Below are 19931 nucleotides of genomic sequence, written 5' to 3' on the forward strand. Positions count from 1 at the left end.
AAATCATACGAGAACCAAAGAATAGAACCCAGGTGTGCTTTATATTTGGACTTTATCTCTTTCTTCCAGACCCAATAAAGCTGACTGGCATTTTTTCTAGCATAGCCTCCTTCATTAGGACGTTGTAGTTCAGTCTGGTTGTAGGTTAGAAACAGAGTTACTTGTACAGGCTGGGAGAACCTGGGAAGAATGTCAAAAATCATTTGTTCATTTAACTCATATTTTTGGAACTTGTCTGCTACGTGCGCGACATGATTCTCAGTGCTGAGAGGAGTCCCGAGTCCCCGCCTTCTGGGGAGAAGAAAGACAGCAAACTTGAACCAACAGGCATATAATGTCAAGCAAAGCTAGGTGCTATGAAGACAGTAGCAGAAATAAAAGGGAGGGGTGATATTTGGGATGGGCAGTTGGAAAAGGCCTCTCTGAGGAAGTGAGTAGATCGGAGACCAGGATCACATGAGGAGCCAACTCCTGTGAATTTCTGGGCTTCCTTTCTCAGCCTCCCCTCAGGTGTGATCTGCAAGCAATGAATATTCCACCTGACTCGAACAAAAGGATGCTGGTTGGGGGCCTTGCACCCCATCCTGCAGAAGTTCACCCCTGACAATAGCAATGCCTTTCAGACCAGGCTAGAGTCTACTGCATTCAGGTTGAACTTTAGTAGGAAGCTTTTAACTGTCCTCAAACTGCTTCATCACTGCAAACAGTTACAATGGGCAATAAAGCTGGCAGTACCTGTTGAAATTGTAACCAACAGTATTTACAAGTCACTGCCTTAGAGGAAGCACACTCACAATAGCCGACATTTAATACCAAGTGTTGCTATGGCTTGTAGTTGGCAGGGTTCTTTGGTCTTGGCTAATGCGTAGCTCTCCATTAAAAGCTGTTGCAGAAAGGATTCACCTGGCTTAAAGCATTGGCTTGCTGATGCTCCCTTTATTATAATAATACGATAGTTCAGGGTTTGATTTAAATCAATAATGGGGTGCGCGCTGTCAGTGGATGACTTCCTTGACAAAGCGCAAAAGGAACAAAATAGGGAAAGGGAAACCTGACCTAGGCGTTCATGGTTAATTTCACAGCTCCACAGAGGAAAGTGCTCACCTTTGAAGTCCACGCCCTTACCCTCCCGCAAATCTTCACACAACCTGAAGGCTAGAGGAATTCTGTATTAAAACTGTTTGGGAACTGTCTTCAAAACTGGGATCTAGATTTGCCAAAGGAGAGTCTATTTAAGTCACAAATCCTATCGTCTAAATCAGTGTTTCCAAACTAGCCTACCAGCCAAGCCACAACCTTTTTTTTTTTTTTTTTTGGTCTCTACCACTTAAAAAAAAAAAAAGCAGCTTCTCAGCTGCCTTGCTTTTTAGGAGAGATAACATAAATTGGCCACAGAGTTATTTACTTGACTGCTCTATTTATGGCAACTTGTTTGCGTATTTTAAAATCACAGTTACAATGGCCTATTGTTCCGTTGCATACTGTAGAAATGTGTATGTTGCAAACCACTCCCAAGGAATCCTAAGGGTACAAGGATTTTTTTTTCCTAACCTAAAAGAAAAGGTAGGATACCCAAGGAACTGATGACCATTTTAAATTGCTTTTATGTACTAGTATTTTATAAAGTGATAAAGCTCTTAAATATTGCCTTTTTTCCCTCTCCCTTCCCTTAGCGTTTTATCACCTTGTGATAAGGAGGCTATAGTAGAAATTAAAATTTGTAGTTCTGAAGAGATTCAGACCTCTGCTGCGGATAATTTATCATTTTGGGGCATGCTTTGAGGTCTTGTTTTTGCTTCTCTTAGTCCTTTCTGTCTACAACTAATGCCAAGGTTCACTTTTCCCCCAATCTATCTAAAAATAGCTCAGAAACAAGATTAGCCTTGAGTATGAGCATAGTTCTTGTGTCTGAATAGTGATAGTCACTTAACCTACTTATAAAAACTCTTATTCATGTACTTGGTTTAGTGCATCCCGTGACCTGGTTCCTTTCTTTTGCTGTTATTTACTGATAAAAATAAATCTCCTGCGCTAAGCAGTAGGAATCTCTCCGAAATGCAAGAAAGGTCCTAAGAGGAGAATTCATATGTTAATGAACCCTTCCAAGTGAGAACTTGGTTAAACGTGCCATTTGCTGACATCATTGTTATGGGCAGAGTGGAGATGATTTCTTTAAGAGGTGGCCTTGCATATGCTCCCAGCGTTCTGCGGCCCGCGCGTGCACCTGCGGGAGGGGGAAGTTTACATAAGCGTCCTGGGTTATTTGCATCCCAGCTGCTCCACTCTCTGGGGCTCCCGGGAATGCAGCGGGCGGACTGAGGTGGGTACTCCAGCCACGAGGCTGGCCAAGTGGATGAGTAACTTTTCGAGGAACAGCGTACGCGCAGGACCTCGTGGAGACATGCCAGGGGCACGGTCAGCAGTGACAGTTCCTGGAAAGCGGGTGGCAGTAGATCAGGCGGGGCAGGCGCCTCCTGCGGATGGGAGCTGGGAGCGGAGCTGGGCGGGGATCGCGAGCCGGGCGGCCGGCCCGCAGCGTTCGGAGGAGGGTGGGACCGGCAGGAAGCGAAATGGTTACTTTTTTTAATGCGGGCTCTGGTTACTTTTGAAGATCGCGGGCCCGGAGCAGGCTGCCGGCGCAGAGAGGAGACAGGGGTTTTCTCTGCGGTGGAGGATCCTGGAGAGACACAGAGCTGGGGCGTAGGGGATGCGGTGGCCTGTGCGAGGTGACTCAAACACGGGGAAGCCGAGTCGGCGATGCCGACAGGGACAGAGGATCTCCGGGGAGCTGGGGGACCTCTTGCCCGGCCCCTCACAGCTGATTAGCTAGCAGCCGCGGGTGAGGATCGCCGCGTTGCACCGAAAGAGGGCTCGCGGAGGACCGGCCCGGGGAGAGCGCGTCGCAGCCGGCCGGTGGCGTCCCCTCGCCGACCGGGCGGGGCCAACACAGAGGCGCGACGCCGGCCCAGTATTTGCTGCCCCCGCCCCTCGGTCCCCGCCCCGCTAGGGTCTCCTCCGGAAACGGGTGGGCGCGGGTGACCCGCAGGGCACCCAGCCCTGTTTTCCTCCGGGAGCCACCCGCGCCGGGCCGCCAGCTTCGGCCGGTCGCAGAGTTGGGGGCGGAGAGCACGCGCCGAGGGCTCCGCGGAGGGTCTACAGGCCGCGCTCGGCCCCGCTGTCCGCGGCCGCAGGTGGGGAGCCTCCGTCTGGGGCCCGGGGCTTGACGGCAGCCTGGCGGCGGGGGCAGGACGCCGAGGCGGCGGGGAGGGCTTCGCGTCGGAAACTGGGGATAGACGCGGGGACCCGCGGCTACTGGGGACCGCCGCCCAGCCGGGGGCGAGTGCCGTCCCATCGAGGTGACGCTGCGCCGAGAGCGGTGCTGGGCTCTCTCGGGAGACGGGTGAGGGGGCACCAAGGCCCCGGGGGTCGGGCGGCTGCTCTCGTGGGCCTCGCGCCGGCGCCGAGGAGGGCTGCGCTCCCGGCCGCTGGGTCTGGAGCTCGGCCTCTGGGTGCACGGAGCCGCGGCGGCCGAGGAGCCTGGGGCCGAGTCCGACCCGGGGCCCGGGCGCCCCCTGGCGGTCCGAGCATCCAGCGCCGCGCGGAGGGTGGGGTTTGCGGGGTTGCGGGGGCGAGGGCTCCAGCCCCGAGGGTCCCCGGGGTGCGGGCGCGGGGTGACCTGGCGGAGCCCGCTGCGGTCCATCCCGAATCGCCCCGCCGATTTTCCCGAAGGCTAGTGACATCCTCTCCCTCCGGCTCCCCTCCCGCCGCCGTATTTAAAAGCTCGGGTTTTCGCGTTCATCTGTGTCAGCATAAGCCAGGCTATGTGTGGAATTTGTTTTTACAACTCGAGCCTTGTGACTTCTCAAACACTTTCTCGGAGTGTTTTCTCTGGAAACTTGTTTCAAATGAGTGCTGTAAGTTTCACAAAGAGGCATGTTGTTCAGGAGCCAACAGGTGACGGGGGTGGGGGGGAACCTGAGTGTGTGTGTACATTGGAGTCCAGTCTGGCCGCCGTTTCCTCGGGCCGCTGTTGAAAATAGACGTTCAAAAAAATCAGTAGGAGACGGACTGGAACACGATTTGGGGAAAATACCTGCGTTCCCCGTTATGGAAAATAATGAGTTTGTTAGAACAGTGCCTCGCGTGGCCCGCCTCACACCAGAGCATGCGTTTTGGAATTTGTCTTTACAGCCCGGCTTGCTGCCAAATAACCTGACCCCCAAAGCGTCGCCCTGGCAGAGGACCATGCTTGGTCATCATGTTTCCTCCTTTTGTTAAGCAGTCTGTCTTACTGTCGTGGAATGTATTTGTGCATGAAATTAGAATGCTTTGAAACCCTGCAGAGTTCCACATTTCCTCTTGGAAAAATGGATAGCTTCTTGGCAATTGGATGGTGCCTGACGGGCCACTCAGCTGTCGGAAAATGTACAATTTGGATGGAGGTTTGCTTGGAAAATACAGAAAAATGCCAAAGGGCACATGGCCTAATGCCACTGATTGCTGGTACGAAGTCCTTTTAGTAAAGGAATTGTTTCATAAGCAGTATCTTTGGGTGCCTTCTTTATGTTTATGTTTTATGGTTATAACAATTCATTTCAGTGTAAGTAAAATTGGGTTGGGCTCTGTTGGCAATGACTGTTTTATTGTCTTTAGTAGACTATAGGTTTGAGTGAGGACACTTGAGGGATCACAGTTTTTAGTGTCATTTACTGTGAAATTCAAACCTTGATTGTAATAGTTTTGAGACCTATGGCTTTTATAGGTCTCTGACTTTTTTTTTAAGGCTTTAAGCTAAGGACACCATAAAACTAGGATGTATGTATATATGTGTGTATGTGTATAAAAGACATGTATATTTTGTGTGTGGAAAAGAACGGAAGTAAATGTTCCAGGGTTCTGTGCTTACCAAACTAGTCTGCAGTTCAGTTCAAGTCACCTGCATACTTAGCTTGGCTGAATTAGAGTCGCTCTTGAATGGGTGTGAGTGATCTGCATCTTCTGTGTACAAAGGCCTTGTTAACAAGCAGGTTGACAAAGACGTTGTTAAGCAGTTTGTGGCCCACAGGATGGCACTTAGCAGCAGGGGGCACTTAGCCCCACTGACTTCACAAATCAGTATCTGTTCTGGCTTTTGGTGATCAAAGGACTTCTAACCTCCCTGGGCGTGTTCACACAAGACATACTTGTTCATAGGGGTCTGACAATGCCATGGTAGTCTTCTCGTAGGGACCAGAGTGGAATTTCATTGGGAAAAGTATTTTGCCATTAGGGCTATTATTCAATGGCAGGCACTGAAAATTATTCTGTTTTCTATTTGCATGATTTTGATTTGATTTGGTGACTTGGTCCAAGAAAATGATGAATAATAGGAACCATACCAGAACTGATGTACTGTTATGGCCTCAGTCTGCATCTGATTGAACTCATTCTCCCCAGCGTTCTCCAGCCCCCACTCCCCTTCTGACTGGCCTTTATAGTATTTCCACACTGGGGCACTGTCTTTCATTCACCCAGGACTCGACACTGTCTTTGACCTGAGTTTCCCCTTCCTTACTGGTTCCTTTTACTTTCTCTCCCCAAGCAAGCTGTGTTTAGGCTCTCTTGATGACAGTGGGCTAATGGGCCCCTCCCAGGTTCCTTTTCTGTTTTCTGACCTTCGCTATCATATTAATTTTTTTTTTATAATGGAAGTATAGTCGATTTACAATGTATCAATTTCTGGGGTACAGCATAATGTTTCAGTCATACATATAGGTCTGTTTCTGTTTTGTAAATAAGTTCATTGTCTTTTTTTAAGATTCCATATATGGTTGGTATTATATGGAATGTATCTTTCTCTTCCTGGCTTACTTCACTTAGAATGATGATCTCCAGTTCCATCCATGTTGCTGCAAATGGCATTATTTTATTCTTTTTTTATGGCTGATTAGTATTCTACACACACACACACACACACACACACACACACACACATATATCTTCTTTATCCATTTATCTGTCAGTGGACATTTAGGTTGCTTCCATGTCTTGCCTGTTGTAAATAGTGCTGCTGTGAACATTGGGGTGTGTGTATCTTTTCAAATTAGAGCTCCCCCTGGATATATGCCCGGAAGTGGAATTGCTGGATCATATGGTAAGTCTCTTTTTACTCTTTGAGGACCCTCCATACTGTTTCCCATAATGGCTGCGCCAGACTACATTCCCACCAGCAGTGTAGGAGGGCTCCCCTCTCTCCCTCCCTAGCACATATTAAGACCAGAAGTGGCACCTTCCTACTCATAAGCCTTTTGTCCTTTCCTATTGCCTATAGGGTTAACAAGTCCAAAGTGTCCTACTTAATATGTATAATTCTTGAAAACGTCACTCAGCACTACCATTGTTACCTGTTGTTGCGTCTCTGGAAGAATTGTCTTCAGAGAAACACCGTCTCTTGGCTGCTGCTGGACCTTCATCTACTGTGCTGACTGGTTAAGCTTTTTAGGGCAAGACAGTGAATGCTCTTTTATGTATATGTCAAGGTCAATCAAAATAATAATCCCTGCCTCTCTCCTGGATGCAGCCTGCAGCCCAGTAGAAAATAAATGATCCCCAAATGACCCAGAACAGCACAGTGAAACAATAAAGCCGGGTTTGGGTGTGGATAACACCTTCACTCACTGTATGCTACCCTACATACCCAGTGTTTACTGTGCTCATGGGGGGGGGGGTGTTTGCACCTTTGTCCACAGCGTGATTATTCCATGTGCTTTTAGACAGACTTTCCAAGCTGTAATTGCTTAACTTACAGAATAGTGAAAGCAACACACTGAAGTCCCGTGCCCGGAGCAGGCGGGTCTGGCCCTCAGCTCTGCAGTGTGAGGTAGCCCTCACCTCCTCGCAGTCCAGCTGACAGCTGGTTCCCGGGTCGCTGACAGCTGGTTCCCGGGTCACTCCCAGCTGGAGGGCCGCATTAGAAACTCCTGTCTGTCGCATGAATCCAGAAGCCAGCAAGTTCTTATACTGTTCATTTTTGACTCAAAATGAAAGCAAATGATCAGCCAAAGGCTCAGTCACATACAGTTTACACGCACACCACCATTAAAGAAAGCAAGGACATTCCAAATGGAAGTTGGAAACAGTCTGATCGTGGGGGCCAGGGGTTACTTTTTTTTTTTCCTTTAAGTTCTAGCTTTTAATGGAATAAATGTCAGTAGCCTTCTTTCTTGATATTCCCCCAAACCACTCGATAATGGTCTTTAAACATAAGAAGGAATGAATGAAGGGAGTGAATGAATCTGGAAAGTGTATTTCACAAGGTACCCCTGTCCTTAAATGAACGAGTTTGGGAGACAAGTGTCGCCTCACATCCAGTCATATACTGGCGGCTCCCCAGTGGTGCTCTGCCTCAAATACCTGGAAAGACCCTGCCACGCGCCACGGACCATTCCACGTGGGTGCGTGTGTGTGTCTGTGACCACGAGCTCCGTGTGCTGGCGTCGGAGACTTGATGTAGGGACGGGTTAGAGGCCGACTCCAAAGGTGCCGAGAATGGTAGCCAATAGTTTATTAAAGTTGTCTGCCCTTCAGGAGGCTAGAGCATGCCGAAGTCAAAAAGATGATGGAACTCCTCTGTCAACATTCGATCTTTGTCATTAATGTGTCCTTATTCTGATGTCACTCGCGTGTGATCAGAGTGGAGGTCACAGTGCCAGCTGGCACGCGTCAGTGGTCACTAGTTCTTTCTGTTCATTTAATTATTCTCTTTAAAACTTACACATCCTTAGCCCATCTTTGGAAGGAAAATAATTGTCGTGTTGTTAAGGAACCAGGCCGCACATCTTTGGGTGCCTTGTCAAAGGCCTGGGGACTTCAGGACCGCACTTACTGAGTGCGGGGAGCAACAGGTTCAGTCCTCAGCACGGCGCTGGCCCTTGGGTCACACAGACTCTTGCCAGGTGTGGATGATTGAGCAGTCAGACATCTGCCAGTCATTTTAAATGGTGAGAAGTAGCTGTTCAATTATTTTGAAGGAAGAAGGGAAAGAAAGGACAGAGGGGGGAGATGGGCCCCTTCCACCTTGTTGCACAGCTTGTGTGGGGCACCTCCACCGCAAGCCTCATCTTTCTAGGAAAGTCTCTCTCCTTGGCTGACCTCGGGCCTCTGACTGTGTCACCAGCTCTTAAAGATGTTTCTCCTGCACGTCTCCTTCGTGGTCAGACTGTTTTGAACCTGAACAAACCCATCCCCGAAAACTGTTCTGCTGCTTTTCCCTGCCTTAGGAGCCATGTTTACAGCCAGAAGTATGCAGAGACGTCGGAGAGGGGCGCCCCAACCCATTCATTTCCTGAACAGGGGCAGACCTAGCGCAGAGGGCTGGTTCCTGCATGATTGCCATTCACCTGTGATGAAGTTCATTCAGCTTATTACAGCATTTCAAATCAGAATAAGCACAGGATACCGATGGTTTGAACCATTTTGGCTTTTTATTCTACTTGTCAACATCATCTAACAGGATTTTATTTTTTAATAACCTTTTTTAAAGACACCATGTTTAATTGTGGTTAGGTGAGAGGATGTAAAATACTTTCAAATGGTTCCCACAAAAGCGTGTGTGTGTGTGTGTGTGTGGCTGTGAGAAGGAGGAGAAAAGGGAGGGAGAGGAGGAGGATGGAAAGCAAACGAAGCAAAATGTGAACAACAGATGAGTCCGGGTGAAAGGCGATAGAGGAGTTTCTAACTCTTCTGACAACTTTACTGAAGTTTGAAATTACATCAAAATCAAAATTTACAAAAATAAGTAAATAACAAACCAGATAAAGGACGAGGCACAGGACAGGGCCACTCTTGTCCATCTAAATGTGGTTCTGCCAAAAAAAAAAAAAAGAACCTTGAAAACCTGTTTCACCGTGTATTGTAACCCCCACGTTGATTAGTTCTGGTCCATTATTATTCAGCTCATTTGCAGACCTGATCTGTGTCCCTGTTTCACACGGTCAACCTTAAGAGACAACACCTGGAAATGAAATTAGTGGCATTTTCCTATTAGATCTAATTCACCCATGGCTTCATGTTTGGCCTAAAAGGTGGTGTTTTGGCAAACCAAACACAGCCACGCGTAGATGTCATGAGGAAGACCCTCATCACGACCCGGAGCATAAGTAATGGCCAGGCCTCCCTCTTTTCTTTTGTGCTGCAAAGAAGATGCCATTAGTAATGTAAAAGTCTGCGTGAGGGGTATTTGTGACATCACATGCTTGTCGTTTATTATTTTGTATGTTCTTACAGGTGCAGAACCAGGCTGAGCACTCAGCCGCTTTCATACGATGCAGTCTGAGACTGTGATGTACTCGGCGGTATACTCGGTCTGCTGACAGGCACAGGTCATCTTTAAAAAGAACAATGAAAAATCCAGGGAGGAGGGTGTAGCTCAGTGGTAGAGCACCTGTTTAGCATGCATGAGCTCCTGGGTTCAATCCCCAGTCCCTCCATTAAAAAAAATTTTTTTTAATTTAAAATTTTTTTTAAAAACCAGAAAATACCAACTTCAGGTTTTCACATTATCAGAGAAAAAGTAGCTAGTGTAATTTAGCATCTGGTACGTGGAGGTCATGCTATATAACCTGTTTTTCTGATGTTTATTCTTTGGTCAGCTCTGAGAACCTGCTAAGTAATGTAATGTCTTGTCCTTTAAGTAATTACCCTCTGGTATAAAGGAAGAAGCTTTCTCCAAATTAAAAACTCAGAAGCAACAGCTCCTGAGGTCACTGAGTTTTGATAATCCTCTTAGGTGGTATGTTCTCCTTAAAACGCCCTTGCTGGGTGAAGTGGCCTGTCCCCCTGCAGTGGTGCCATTGGGGCATCTGCGGTGTGGCTAGGTCACCAGGGAAGAGGTTCCTCGCTGGGGGCAGCACGGGCTGGACAGGTTTAAGGTCACGATGAACCCACTTCGAAGGCCACTGCCTGCGGCCAGTCGCTCTGAGGCTCAGTTTCCTCCTGGTGGGGCTGCTTGCTCCCGTGGTCGGATGTCATAACACCGATCCTGCCAGGCCGGGCACAGAGGGGTGAGTTAGCTGCCACGGTGACAGCAGAGGAAGCTGAAAGCCATGCCCATGTCACTTCTGTCCCTTCAGCCGGACTCGCCACATCTCCGATGAGTGACGGTCCCAGCACAGTTTGAGGCAAGGCTGGGATGGATGTGCATGTTGCAGGCTTGAGATGTGGCCGGCACATCCAGGTGACGGGGAGGACGGGGCCGGGGCACTTAGTGCTAGAGTGATCCACCCTCATGAGGGCAGTCATTACGGTACATTTGTCACAAAGGCTAATCAAGAAATACACTGTGAAGCAATTCGGCTCCTTGGCCGTCTGCATCTTTGTGCTAGCTTGGAAAATGCAGTTTGTTTTAATGTGTGGGGTTTTCTCTTGTTTTAAAATGCAGTGACATTTTATTTTGAGCTTTTATTAATACTCATGTTCTCTGTAAGTCAGTGCAGAGCCGGTCCCTTAGCGTCCCCCTCCAGGTTTGGCAGGGACACCTGCGCTCCTTTAATGGTTCAGGGTACATCATCGCATGGCAGGCGCCCACTCTCCTGGTGGGGTGGTTGGAGTTACTAATTAAGCTCTTAACCTCTGCTACTCTTCCTTCGACGTGTGGGAGTTGTTTATTTCAAAACAAAAGGGGAAGACCAGATCCAAGAAGTGTTCTGACTTTCATTAACACATCCTTTTTTATTGAGGAGTAAGAGGAATGCGCCTGTGTTTAGAAGCCTTTCCTAAGTCAAGACATGAATGAACCGCACCTGTGTGAGATGATGTCTCGTTTAAAAGGTCAGCGCCTCCCAGTGGTGCTGTCGGAAATGAGGTCATCTTTACTTTTTGTTCAGGGGGAACGAAAGTTCAGCTTATTAGCCGGAATAGTTATCTACTGTGTGGCATTTCTCATACTTCGAGTAAAGACTGTAGCCATTGGATGTCTGGCCTCCCATTTGTGAACTGTTACAGTTTTAATTTTTCATTGTCTTTTGATTGATAAAGGAAAAATCATAAGTTTGAATACTCATAGGCTTTAATAGGTAACATTTTCTAACACTGACCTACACGTATTTAGAGTTGCATTGAGAACATCCCTGACCAGTGACCAGGTCTCAGGATGATGGTGTTTTCTTTCCGCTGCCTTTCTTACCTTTTGAAGCAAAAGAGATAATTTTTTTAAGGCAGAAGAACTTTTGGAAGTGTGATGTGTCAGGCATGCAGTGTGACTGGACTCTGGCTATTAGCTGTGTGACCTTGGGCAAGTCACCTAACTTCTCTGAGCCTTGATTCCTTTACAATTGGGTTGGGCTAATTATTTATAATTGTTTTCTTTTTATTTATTTGGGGGGGGCAGGGAGAGCGGCAGGTGTAAAAGGCTGCATCTGATTCTGAAAGGCTTTTGTTGTCTTTTTTCTTCTTAGGGCCGGGGTGTGAGGGGTGATTTTTAAGAATCAGAAGGAGCTACATGGTGATGACAAAGTTCCTGGGTTGTGGGTCAGGGACTGTTGTCTTGACACCTTTACAGGCCTTCGTCCAGGGAGACTGTCAGAGCTGGGTTTACACCTACTTTGCCCGACGGCGGGCTTGCGGCATGTGACACACAGTAGGTGCTGCAGAGCTGTGCAGGGGAAGCCTGCTAGGAACGCAGTTCAGCGCTGACAGTCACCGAGCTGGATTTTACTTGACCCTCATGCTTAGATTCAATTACTTTTCTGTTGAAGGAACTCATCAATGAACGGGTGGCTGCCTCTAGCCCATAGATCTTCAAGGCTTGTGGATTTAACGTGCTGTGTAAGGATTTAACTGTGCTGTTTCTACTCCAGGAGTAAACACGGTTCAGTACCTCTTAAACTTTATGAGAAATCTGAAACCTAAGTGGTGGCCCAGCGGACCTACTGTGTGCCGGCAGCCGTGGCCCCGTTGGGAACATCCATTAGGAAATGGGGATGGCGGTGGGGTGGGAACCCAGTCAGGTGACTGGAGCCACTTTCCATGGCACATCGTGGTGGGCAAGGCCGAAGGTGCGAACCCAGCTGCTTTCTACAACTCCTGGGGCTTCGTAGGGTTTCATTTATGGGAAGTTACAAAAGTCAGTAAAGCCAATTCTCTTGAGAGGCTTTCTAAAGAGGAGTATGTAGAGGAACACCTTTTTAAAGGCATCTGGGAATAAACTAGTTTCGGTGGCAGTTTTGGAAATGCTGAGCTGGTCAGGGACCTACTTCTGAATCCTGCAGCCTTAGATTCCAAGTCTGGGGGCCTGCGCGCTGGGGGTGATGATTTGGTGACTTTCTCTGGGCCCAGCCACGGGTAAACGAGCTTCCAATAAACGCTCCTGGAGGTAAGACCTTCCGGGTCTTCATTTCTTCGATTTTTTTTTTCCGTGTGTTGTCTGCAGCCGCCACTGTTTGATGTCCTGGGACTGAGAAGCCAGCTCTGCGACTTCACTGTTATGCCTTTGGAGATGGAGCCCAAGATGGGCAAGCTGGCCTTCGGCTGCCAGAGGAGCTCCACGTCGGACGACGATTCGGGCTGCGCGCTGGAGGAGTACGCCTGGGTGCCCCCGGGGCTCCGACCCGAGCAGGTAGGGGCCGGCGCACCCTCCTGTCCAGTCTTCCTTTCCATGTGATTGACGGTTTTTAAGAGTTATTTTAAAAAATCATAGAAGTCATTGTCACACTGACGTGCTACGTCCTCGGACCTCATTCTTCTTTGGCTGGTTTTTAAAGCTTTTGCTTATGAAGGCCCTACTTGGTTTCTCAATGACAAGTTTTCAATCCCTTTTGTGCTTCTGGATCCAGGAGCCCTCTACGGATACAATTTTTGCTCTAATGAGTGAAGCCCGGAGTACTGCCTGTGCATTTGTTATGTGGATTTCTGGCGAGTCCCCTTGGAGAGAGTGAGAGGATTTTAACCTTTTAAAAAACTTCAGTAACAACAAAACGGCAATCAGAGGAAAGGGCAGAGAGTTTTCATGCCAGTCCTCAGCAGAGCCTTTGCTCTGGAAGAGAGGAAACCCAGAGCTGTCAGAGTCCATCCGAAGTGTCACTGCTTGGGCATCTGACCTTCGATAACCTGGCACACGAGAGATTCTGCCAGCACACAGCGTGAACTGGAGAAAAAAATTAAATAGCTGATTTTGTGCTTTGTTGTATTGCTGTTTTTAGGAAGATGAGAACATTCTGTGTGCCTCTTTGTATCTTCCCAGCATCTTTATAATGACAAACTTGTTAAAAATTGCCACTGATGGATATTATCATAAGGGCTGAGATGGTTTGAAATAAAAGGAGCCAGTTGGGTGCATGGTTGCTTCTGAGTTGGGTTGTACTTCCCGACTGATGGGAACCCCTCTGAGAATAGGGGCCCCCATTCATCTGGGGCCAGGGCAGCTCCTGGCACACGTGCAGCTGGTGCCCAGTGTCTGCAGCTGTAAACGCTCCTGTGGCTGATACGGTGGCAGAGGGTGGGTTGCTGGTGCGCCAGGTAGGAAGGCAGTGTTTTGACAAATTACTTATTAGGAGAGAACCCTTCTTGCAGCTTAGGGTGAGTATCAGATTTTGTGAAATACTACGATTTTGAAACCAGCAGTCCCCTCAATTCCCTAATCTTCTATTTTTTTTTTCCTTGAGTCCCTTTCATTCTTCCTCAGCATCGCAGTATCCTTTGCAGCACCCAGGAAGGGACGTTCCTTTAGATACAACAGGGAAAAAAAAGATCCCCAACAAACAAAAGCTGAGTTCTCCTTTCAGAATGAACCAAGTACAGCTTCACACGGCTCCCCTCCGGTTTCCACGGGGAAACCGACTCCCGCACCCACGGAAGCCAGGAAAGCCGCAGCCTGCAGGGACCTGAGAAGGGAGCGTTTACGGAGTTTAACAGAACAGGCTTTGTCGTTGTAACGTGTGAAACCCAGAGGTGTTGGTGTAGTGGCTGGATTTTGGACAGTGTCACACAGCCTGGGTGGTCACTCCCAGTATTCCTTCAGGGCTCTCGGGAGATCGGCTAAGGCATACTAGCATTAAACGTGCATATTTTCTGGTGCAGAATTTATGATGCCCCTAATTGTCACTACAAATTACATTCCTGAAGAGCGGTTTAGCAGCTGGATTCTAGCTGGCTGAGGGTTTGTGGGTCTGCCGGGCCCGGCTGGGCCAGGCCGGGCCAGCTGGTCTCCTGTTAGCTGCAAGGAGCCAGGTCCTGCCGGAAGCCAGACCCAGTACCTAAAGGGGCAGGGTAACTTTTCAAGGTGGAATAAGCTGAAATGTTTGCTTCCTGTGTGCCGATGTGTCCTGTCCTGTCTCACTCAGATCCAGCTCTACTTTGCTTGCTTGCCGGAGGAAAAGGTCCCTTATGTTAACAGCCCTGGAGAGAAACATCGAATTAAACAGCTTTTGTACCAGTTGCCACCACATGATAATGAGGTAAAATAACAGGAAGAAGTCTAATTAGGAAAAAAAAAAGAAAAAGAAAGAAATCCACCCTCGGCATTCAGATGCCTCCCATAAACCCAGCTCCTCCCTGGCTGGGCCTTTCTTCGGTTCAAATAGCACTGGAGAATACGGCGTTTCCATTCTTTAAGAGAGAAAAGGGTGTCAGTGCAATAAACTTAACACAAGTTGCTTTTTATAGTGTTTGCAGCCACCCACCAATTACCGGGAGCCTACAAATTCCTGCGATTTCCTTGCCCCTCATCTGGAGTCCTTGCTTTGTGGTATAGTCAGGCCCGCAATTGCCTTGGGTGCCTGTAGAATGTACCTGAAAGCAGCAATTAACAAGTTTAAGCCTTCTGCAGAAAGGTCAACATCTCACATTTTTTAGTGTCTCTGCTGATGAGTTTAAATGACACATTTCACATTTTAAAAGAAAAGACCATTCCTTCAGAGTGCATTTCCCTTTGGCTAGAGAGGCTGCGAGATTTGGCGTCATTTTAAACGTATGGGGTCATTTGTAAACTGGGGGTTCATCGGGGCAAGCTAGCTACCCTTGCTATTTTATTTCCTGAAACTCACTTCTGGAAGGACAGAATTGGCGAGGAAGATCGTGCGCGACAGTGTGTGACGCTCCCGTTTTCCTTTCTGGGAAGGTGCGATATTGCCAGACTTTGAGCGAGGAGGAGAAAAAAGAGCTGCAGGTGTTCAGTGCTCAGCGGAAGAAAGAAGCACTTGGAAGAGGAACGATTAAACTTCTGTCCAGAGCAGTGATGCATGCTGTGTGCGAGCAGGTAGCCCGTCCTAGGATGAGCAGCTCGTGGGAGGGATGTGGGTGGATCAGCTGGGTGGGGGGGTGGCGGTGACAGGGCCAGCCCAGGCACCTAAAAGCCTCCAAAAACTAAGAGAAGGGCAGCCTAGCTTTTTATGAGATGGGGATTCACATTTGTAACTGGCTATACTGCAATGTATGATACGAGAGCCAACCTCCCCTTATATAAACACTGGGTGAAATCTCGCTTTTTGTGGGCTCCTGGCATGGAGGGAGGTGCCAGGGTACACCCAGTGTTCCAGAAAGGCAGAGACGTACTAAGTAATCAGGTCCTTACTGGCTGTTCCCAGAACAGGACTGGATCCAGCAGGAGACTGGCTCTGGAAAACCCTGCTCAAATTCCCAAGCGGTGGGGTGTGTGTATGAATATTACTCTGCCATAAAAAAGAATAAAATAATGCTATTTACAGCAACATAGATGGACCTGGAATTCATTCCAAGTGAATTAAGCCAGAAAGAGAAAGAAAAATACTATATGATACCATATGTGGAATCTTAAAAAAAAAAAAAAAAAAAAGAACACAAATGAACTTATCTACAAAATAGAAACAGACTCACAGACATAGAGAACAGACTTATGGTTGCCAGGGGGTAAAGGGGGTTGGAAGGGATAAACTGGGAGTTCAAAATTTGCGCCGCATACATTTATCAAAGTTCATCAAATTGTACATCCTAAATATGTTTAGTTTATTGCACAGAAATTATACTACAATAAAGTTGTTTTAAAAAAGAAAGAAAGAAAGAAACGGCCTCAGGTGGTGGTGTGTCTGAGGCGCATTCATTCCAGGGGAGAATCAAATACTCCAGCACCGAAGAGGTATGGAGTCACTAACAGGAGGGGACAAAGTCTTCCCAAGAGATGTGGGCTTGAGTGTAACGGGGGAAAGGCTGAGAATCCAGTCATTAAAAAAGGGCCATTTAAACCCTAGATCTTTTTGTTTTCAGTGTGGGTTGAAGATCAACGGAGGAGAAATCGCCGTGTTCGCCTCGCGAGCGGGCCCCGGCGTGTGCTGGCACCCGTCCTGTTTTGTCTGCTTCACGTGTAACGAACTGCTGGTCGACCTCATCTATTTTTATCAGGATGGAAAAATCCACTGTGGCAGGCACCACGCTGAACTGCTGAAGCCCCGGTGTTCCGCCTGCGACGAGGTAACAAAGTTCAGCCCTTAATGGCGAGGAAAATAAGCCTCCAGTAAGCCAGTATTCCACTGCTCCCACCCACGCAGAGCAGAAGCCTCTCCTGTGGGCCCGCTGTGTGTGTATTTCTATGATAACCTTGCACATTGGTGTGGTGGAGTAATGTGTAGACAACACAGAGAAGGTAGCAGGTGTCTTTGTGCTTCGATACGGAGGATGTCCGTGATGGATTGGGAGGGAAGAAACAGTGTGCAGGAAGTGTATGGAGCAACTGATCTTAATTTTTGTTTAAAAAAGAAAAGAGGGAGTCAAGAGGCAAGATTGTATACATTTGTAAACACTCAGAAACGGCATATGTAAAGACATGCGCTAAGTTCACAGTGGTTCCCCCCGGCGCACGTGGGAAGGGCTGGTGGTGGGAGAGGAAGTTCTCTTTCCTTGAGCCTTTTATCTTTAAGTAATCTGAGGTTTGTAGAAGGATTGCAAAGCTATTACACAAAGTCCCTGTGTACCCTTCTCCCAGCTCCCCTGCTGTGAACATACAAATATAACGTCACCACGGCGTACGCATCGCAACTACGGTATCAGCGTGGGGTAGTACCGTGAACTAAACTGTAGGTTTAGATTTCATCACTTTTTCTACTAATGTCTCTTTTTCTCTTCCAAGACCCCATCCAGGGCACCTCATTAACATTTATTCAGTATCTCTCCCTAGACCACTTCAATCAGTGACAGCAAATTTGCAGTTTTTACTTTTGTATGTTTACGTTTCCTCCAATGATGGGCTAGTTTAAAAATTTTTTGAAACCAAAAACAGAAAACATCTAAAAGTCCTTCATCTGGAGATGGCCACCAGGTCAGATGAAGCATTGGCTACACGAATGCTGTTCACACAGTCCAGCATCCGGGTAGCGCTAGCTGGGCAGACCCCCAGCCACGTTAATGATTTTGGTTTTAAACACGCAGAGAGCACTGAATTATCTGTGTTGATGATTTCTTTGCCAGATTATGCGATCAAAGTGTGACTGGGGAGCACAAATAGGACCAAACGCATTACCTCCAGTGTAGAATTCTGTTCTGTTTTTTAAAGTTTAAGCATGTAGTTAGTTTCTCCTTTTTTCACCATGTTCCATTTCCATTCTTGTTTCGTAGCTAAACCAAGTTAGACTGAGGCTTGAGGCTCTAGGAAACCAAGTCCACCATCTGAGCGGCTTCTTTAAGAGCCAGCATCTTTGTCAGTTGCCCCAAGAACATGCATGCAGTTCCTTGGCCTTTAAAATTGCTCATCATGATTCTCTTTCATCTGTGGTTTCCTGGGTCTTTTTTAAGATCATCTTTGCCGACGAGTGCACAGAAGCCGAGGGCCGCCACTGGCACATGAAGCACTTCTGCTGCCTCGAGTGTGAGACGGTGCTGGGGGGGCAGAGGTACATCATGAAGGACGGCCGCCCCTTCTGCTGTGGCTGCTTCGAGTCCCTGTACGCCGAGTACTGCGAGACCTGTGGGGAGCACATCGGTGAGGCCGCCGCCCCTGTCGCTGGCCCGTCATCTGTCTGTGATTACCCACGGTCTTCTTGTTTCTTCTTTTTTTAAATTGAGGCATCGTTTACCTACAGTGAAGTGTGTAGATCTTCAGTGTTTCAGTTTGATGAGTTTTGAGAAATGGGTATATCCTTGAGTCTCATTATTGGGGTAGTTATGTTCTGTAAAGTCCTGTGAACAGAGTTACCCAGCACGGAACCATCGCTCCTGGGGGAACAGGGTTAGGTTCCTTCAGGCCTCTGGTCGCAACGTTTTCATCGACCAGTCAGTATAGGACCCTGTTTCGTGTGTGTCCTGGTTGACAGACACCTTATGTACTATATGCTGTTCGTGCGTTCACACCGAACCCGCAGCCCACACTAACTGCTGCCTGAGCGAAGCTCACCTAGCATGGACCGCCTCTGGGGGGCAGCGCACAGCCTTCTCGTGCTCAGGAACACTAGACAGCACTTCAGCACATGCGTGGGCCATTTTAAACAGCAAAACACCGACAGAGAGCACCAAAAATGCTAGAAAACGAAACCCGGCACTTAACTGGCCACTTGTGTTTTATCAGCACTGAGCCAAAAAGCAGGGTCGCTTTGACCTCGGCTGGGACAGGCGTGTTGGTGGGCTCCAGTTTTCTGCCACCCTGCACATGTCCACAAATGACACTCCAAGCTCGGCGAGGGTCAATTTTGGAAGCACAAATGAATTTTAGCCTGTACGTGGGCAGATCTGTAAACGTGGAATCTGCAAGTAAGGAGAGTGAACACTGCCTGACTCACAGCCCTAGCAAGAGCCACGACATTCCAGTCCCCCTCAGAGTGCCCTCTTGCCCACGGTCTGCCTTTCCTATTTCCTCTTCCTTTGTCTCAAGATGGAGCAATAACCTGTTATTTTATCCTTTTCGAACCAGGTGTGGACCACGCGCAGATGACCTACGGTGGGCAGCACTGGCACGCGACAGAGGCCTGCTTTTCCTGCGCCCAGTGCAAAGCCTCCCTGCTGGGGTGTCCCTTCCTCCCCAAGCAGGGTCAGATCTACTGCTCCAAGACGTGCAGCCTCGGGGAAGACGTCCACGCCTCGGACTCCTCCGACTCTGCCTTCCAGTCGGCTCGGTCGAGGGACTCCAGAAGGAGCGTCCGCATGGGCAAGAGCAGCCGGTCAGCAGACCAGTGTCGCCAGTCTCTCCTCTTGGCCCCGGCTCTGAACTACAAGTTCCCCGGCCTCTCAGACAACGCTGACGACACCCTTTCTCGGAAACTGGATGATCTGAGCCTTTCCCGGCAAGGAGCAGGTTTTGTCAATGAAGAATTCTGGAAAGGCCGGGTGGAGCACGAAACCCCAGAAGACCCTGAAGAGTGGGCCGAGCATGAAGATTACATGACGCAGCTCCTCCTCAAGTTTGGTGATAAAAGCCTCTTTCAGCAGCAGCCCAGCGAGACGGACATTCGAGCCAGCGAGCACTGGATATCTGATAACATGGTTAAAAATAAGACCGAGTTGAAGCAAAATAACCAGAGCCTTGCAAGTAAAAAATACCAGTCTGATATGTATTGGGCGCAGTCCCAAGATGGACTGGGCGATTCTGCGTATGGCAGCCACCCAGGCCCCGGCAGCAGTCGAAGGCTCCAGGAGTTGGATCTGGACCCCGGGGCCTCGGGATACAATCACGAGCAAGCACAGTGGTACGAAGATTCCCTGGAGTGTCTGTCAGACTTGAAACCAGAGCAGAGTGTTCGAGATTCCATGGATTCTTTGGCTTTGTCTAATATCACAGGTATGTCATCTGGGGATTGTAGGGTATTTGAAAAAGGAGCCACTGAAAAGTTTATTCCAAAAATTGTATTTCAGCACCAGTAGGGGCTGTTGTTTACAGCCATAGACCAAGGGAAGGGGAGAGCCTTTCACTTAAATGCCAAATGCTGAGACAAAGCAAGCATTTCATACATGTGTGCATACATACAAAATACATTTCCAGTACAGTCTTTGGGGGTCGGTTT

At 48.3% G+C, this 19931-nt stretch overlaps 1 protein-coding gene across 6 annotated transcripts in view; it reads left to right on the forward strand.

Moving 5' to 3' along the window:
* Nucleotides 1-19931, forward strand: part of PRICKLE1 (prickle planar cell polarity protein 1) — a 100549-nt gene that overhangs the window by 76351 nt on the left and 4267 nt on the right. For 2 of the 6 annotated variants that reach the window (XM_074375008.1, XM_074375007.1), the window contains 6 exons: nt 12407-12592; nt 14316-14429; nt 15092-15229; nt 16213-16416; nt 17734-17920; nt 18845-19708. In XM_074375008.1, coding sequence (XP_074231109.1) covers nt 12461-12592; nt 14316-14429; nt 15092-15229; nt 16213-16416; nt 17734-17920; nt 18845-19708 — 1639 coding nt within the window. In that variant the 5' untranslated portion in view covers nt 12407-12460. Of the gene's footprint in view, nt 1-2301; nt 2321-2546; nt 2840-2887; nt 3192-12406; nt 12593-14315; nt 14430-15091; nt 15230-16212; nt 16417-17733; nt 17921-18844; nt 19709-19931 lie in introns of those variants that run through there. The other 4 variants (XM_074375006.1, XM_045506958.2, XM_045506957.2 and 1 more) reach the window with 4 other exon arrangements.

Source organism: Camelus bactrianus, chromosome 12, assembly GCF_048773025.1.
Source record: "Camelus bactrianus isolate YW-2024 breed Bactrian camel chromosome 12, ASM4877302v1, whole genome shotgun sequence".
Classification (NCBI taxonomy): domain Eukaryota; kingdom Metazoa; phylum Chordata; class Mammalia; order Artiodactyla; family Camelidae; genus Camelus; species Camelus bactrianus.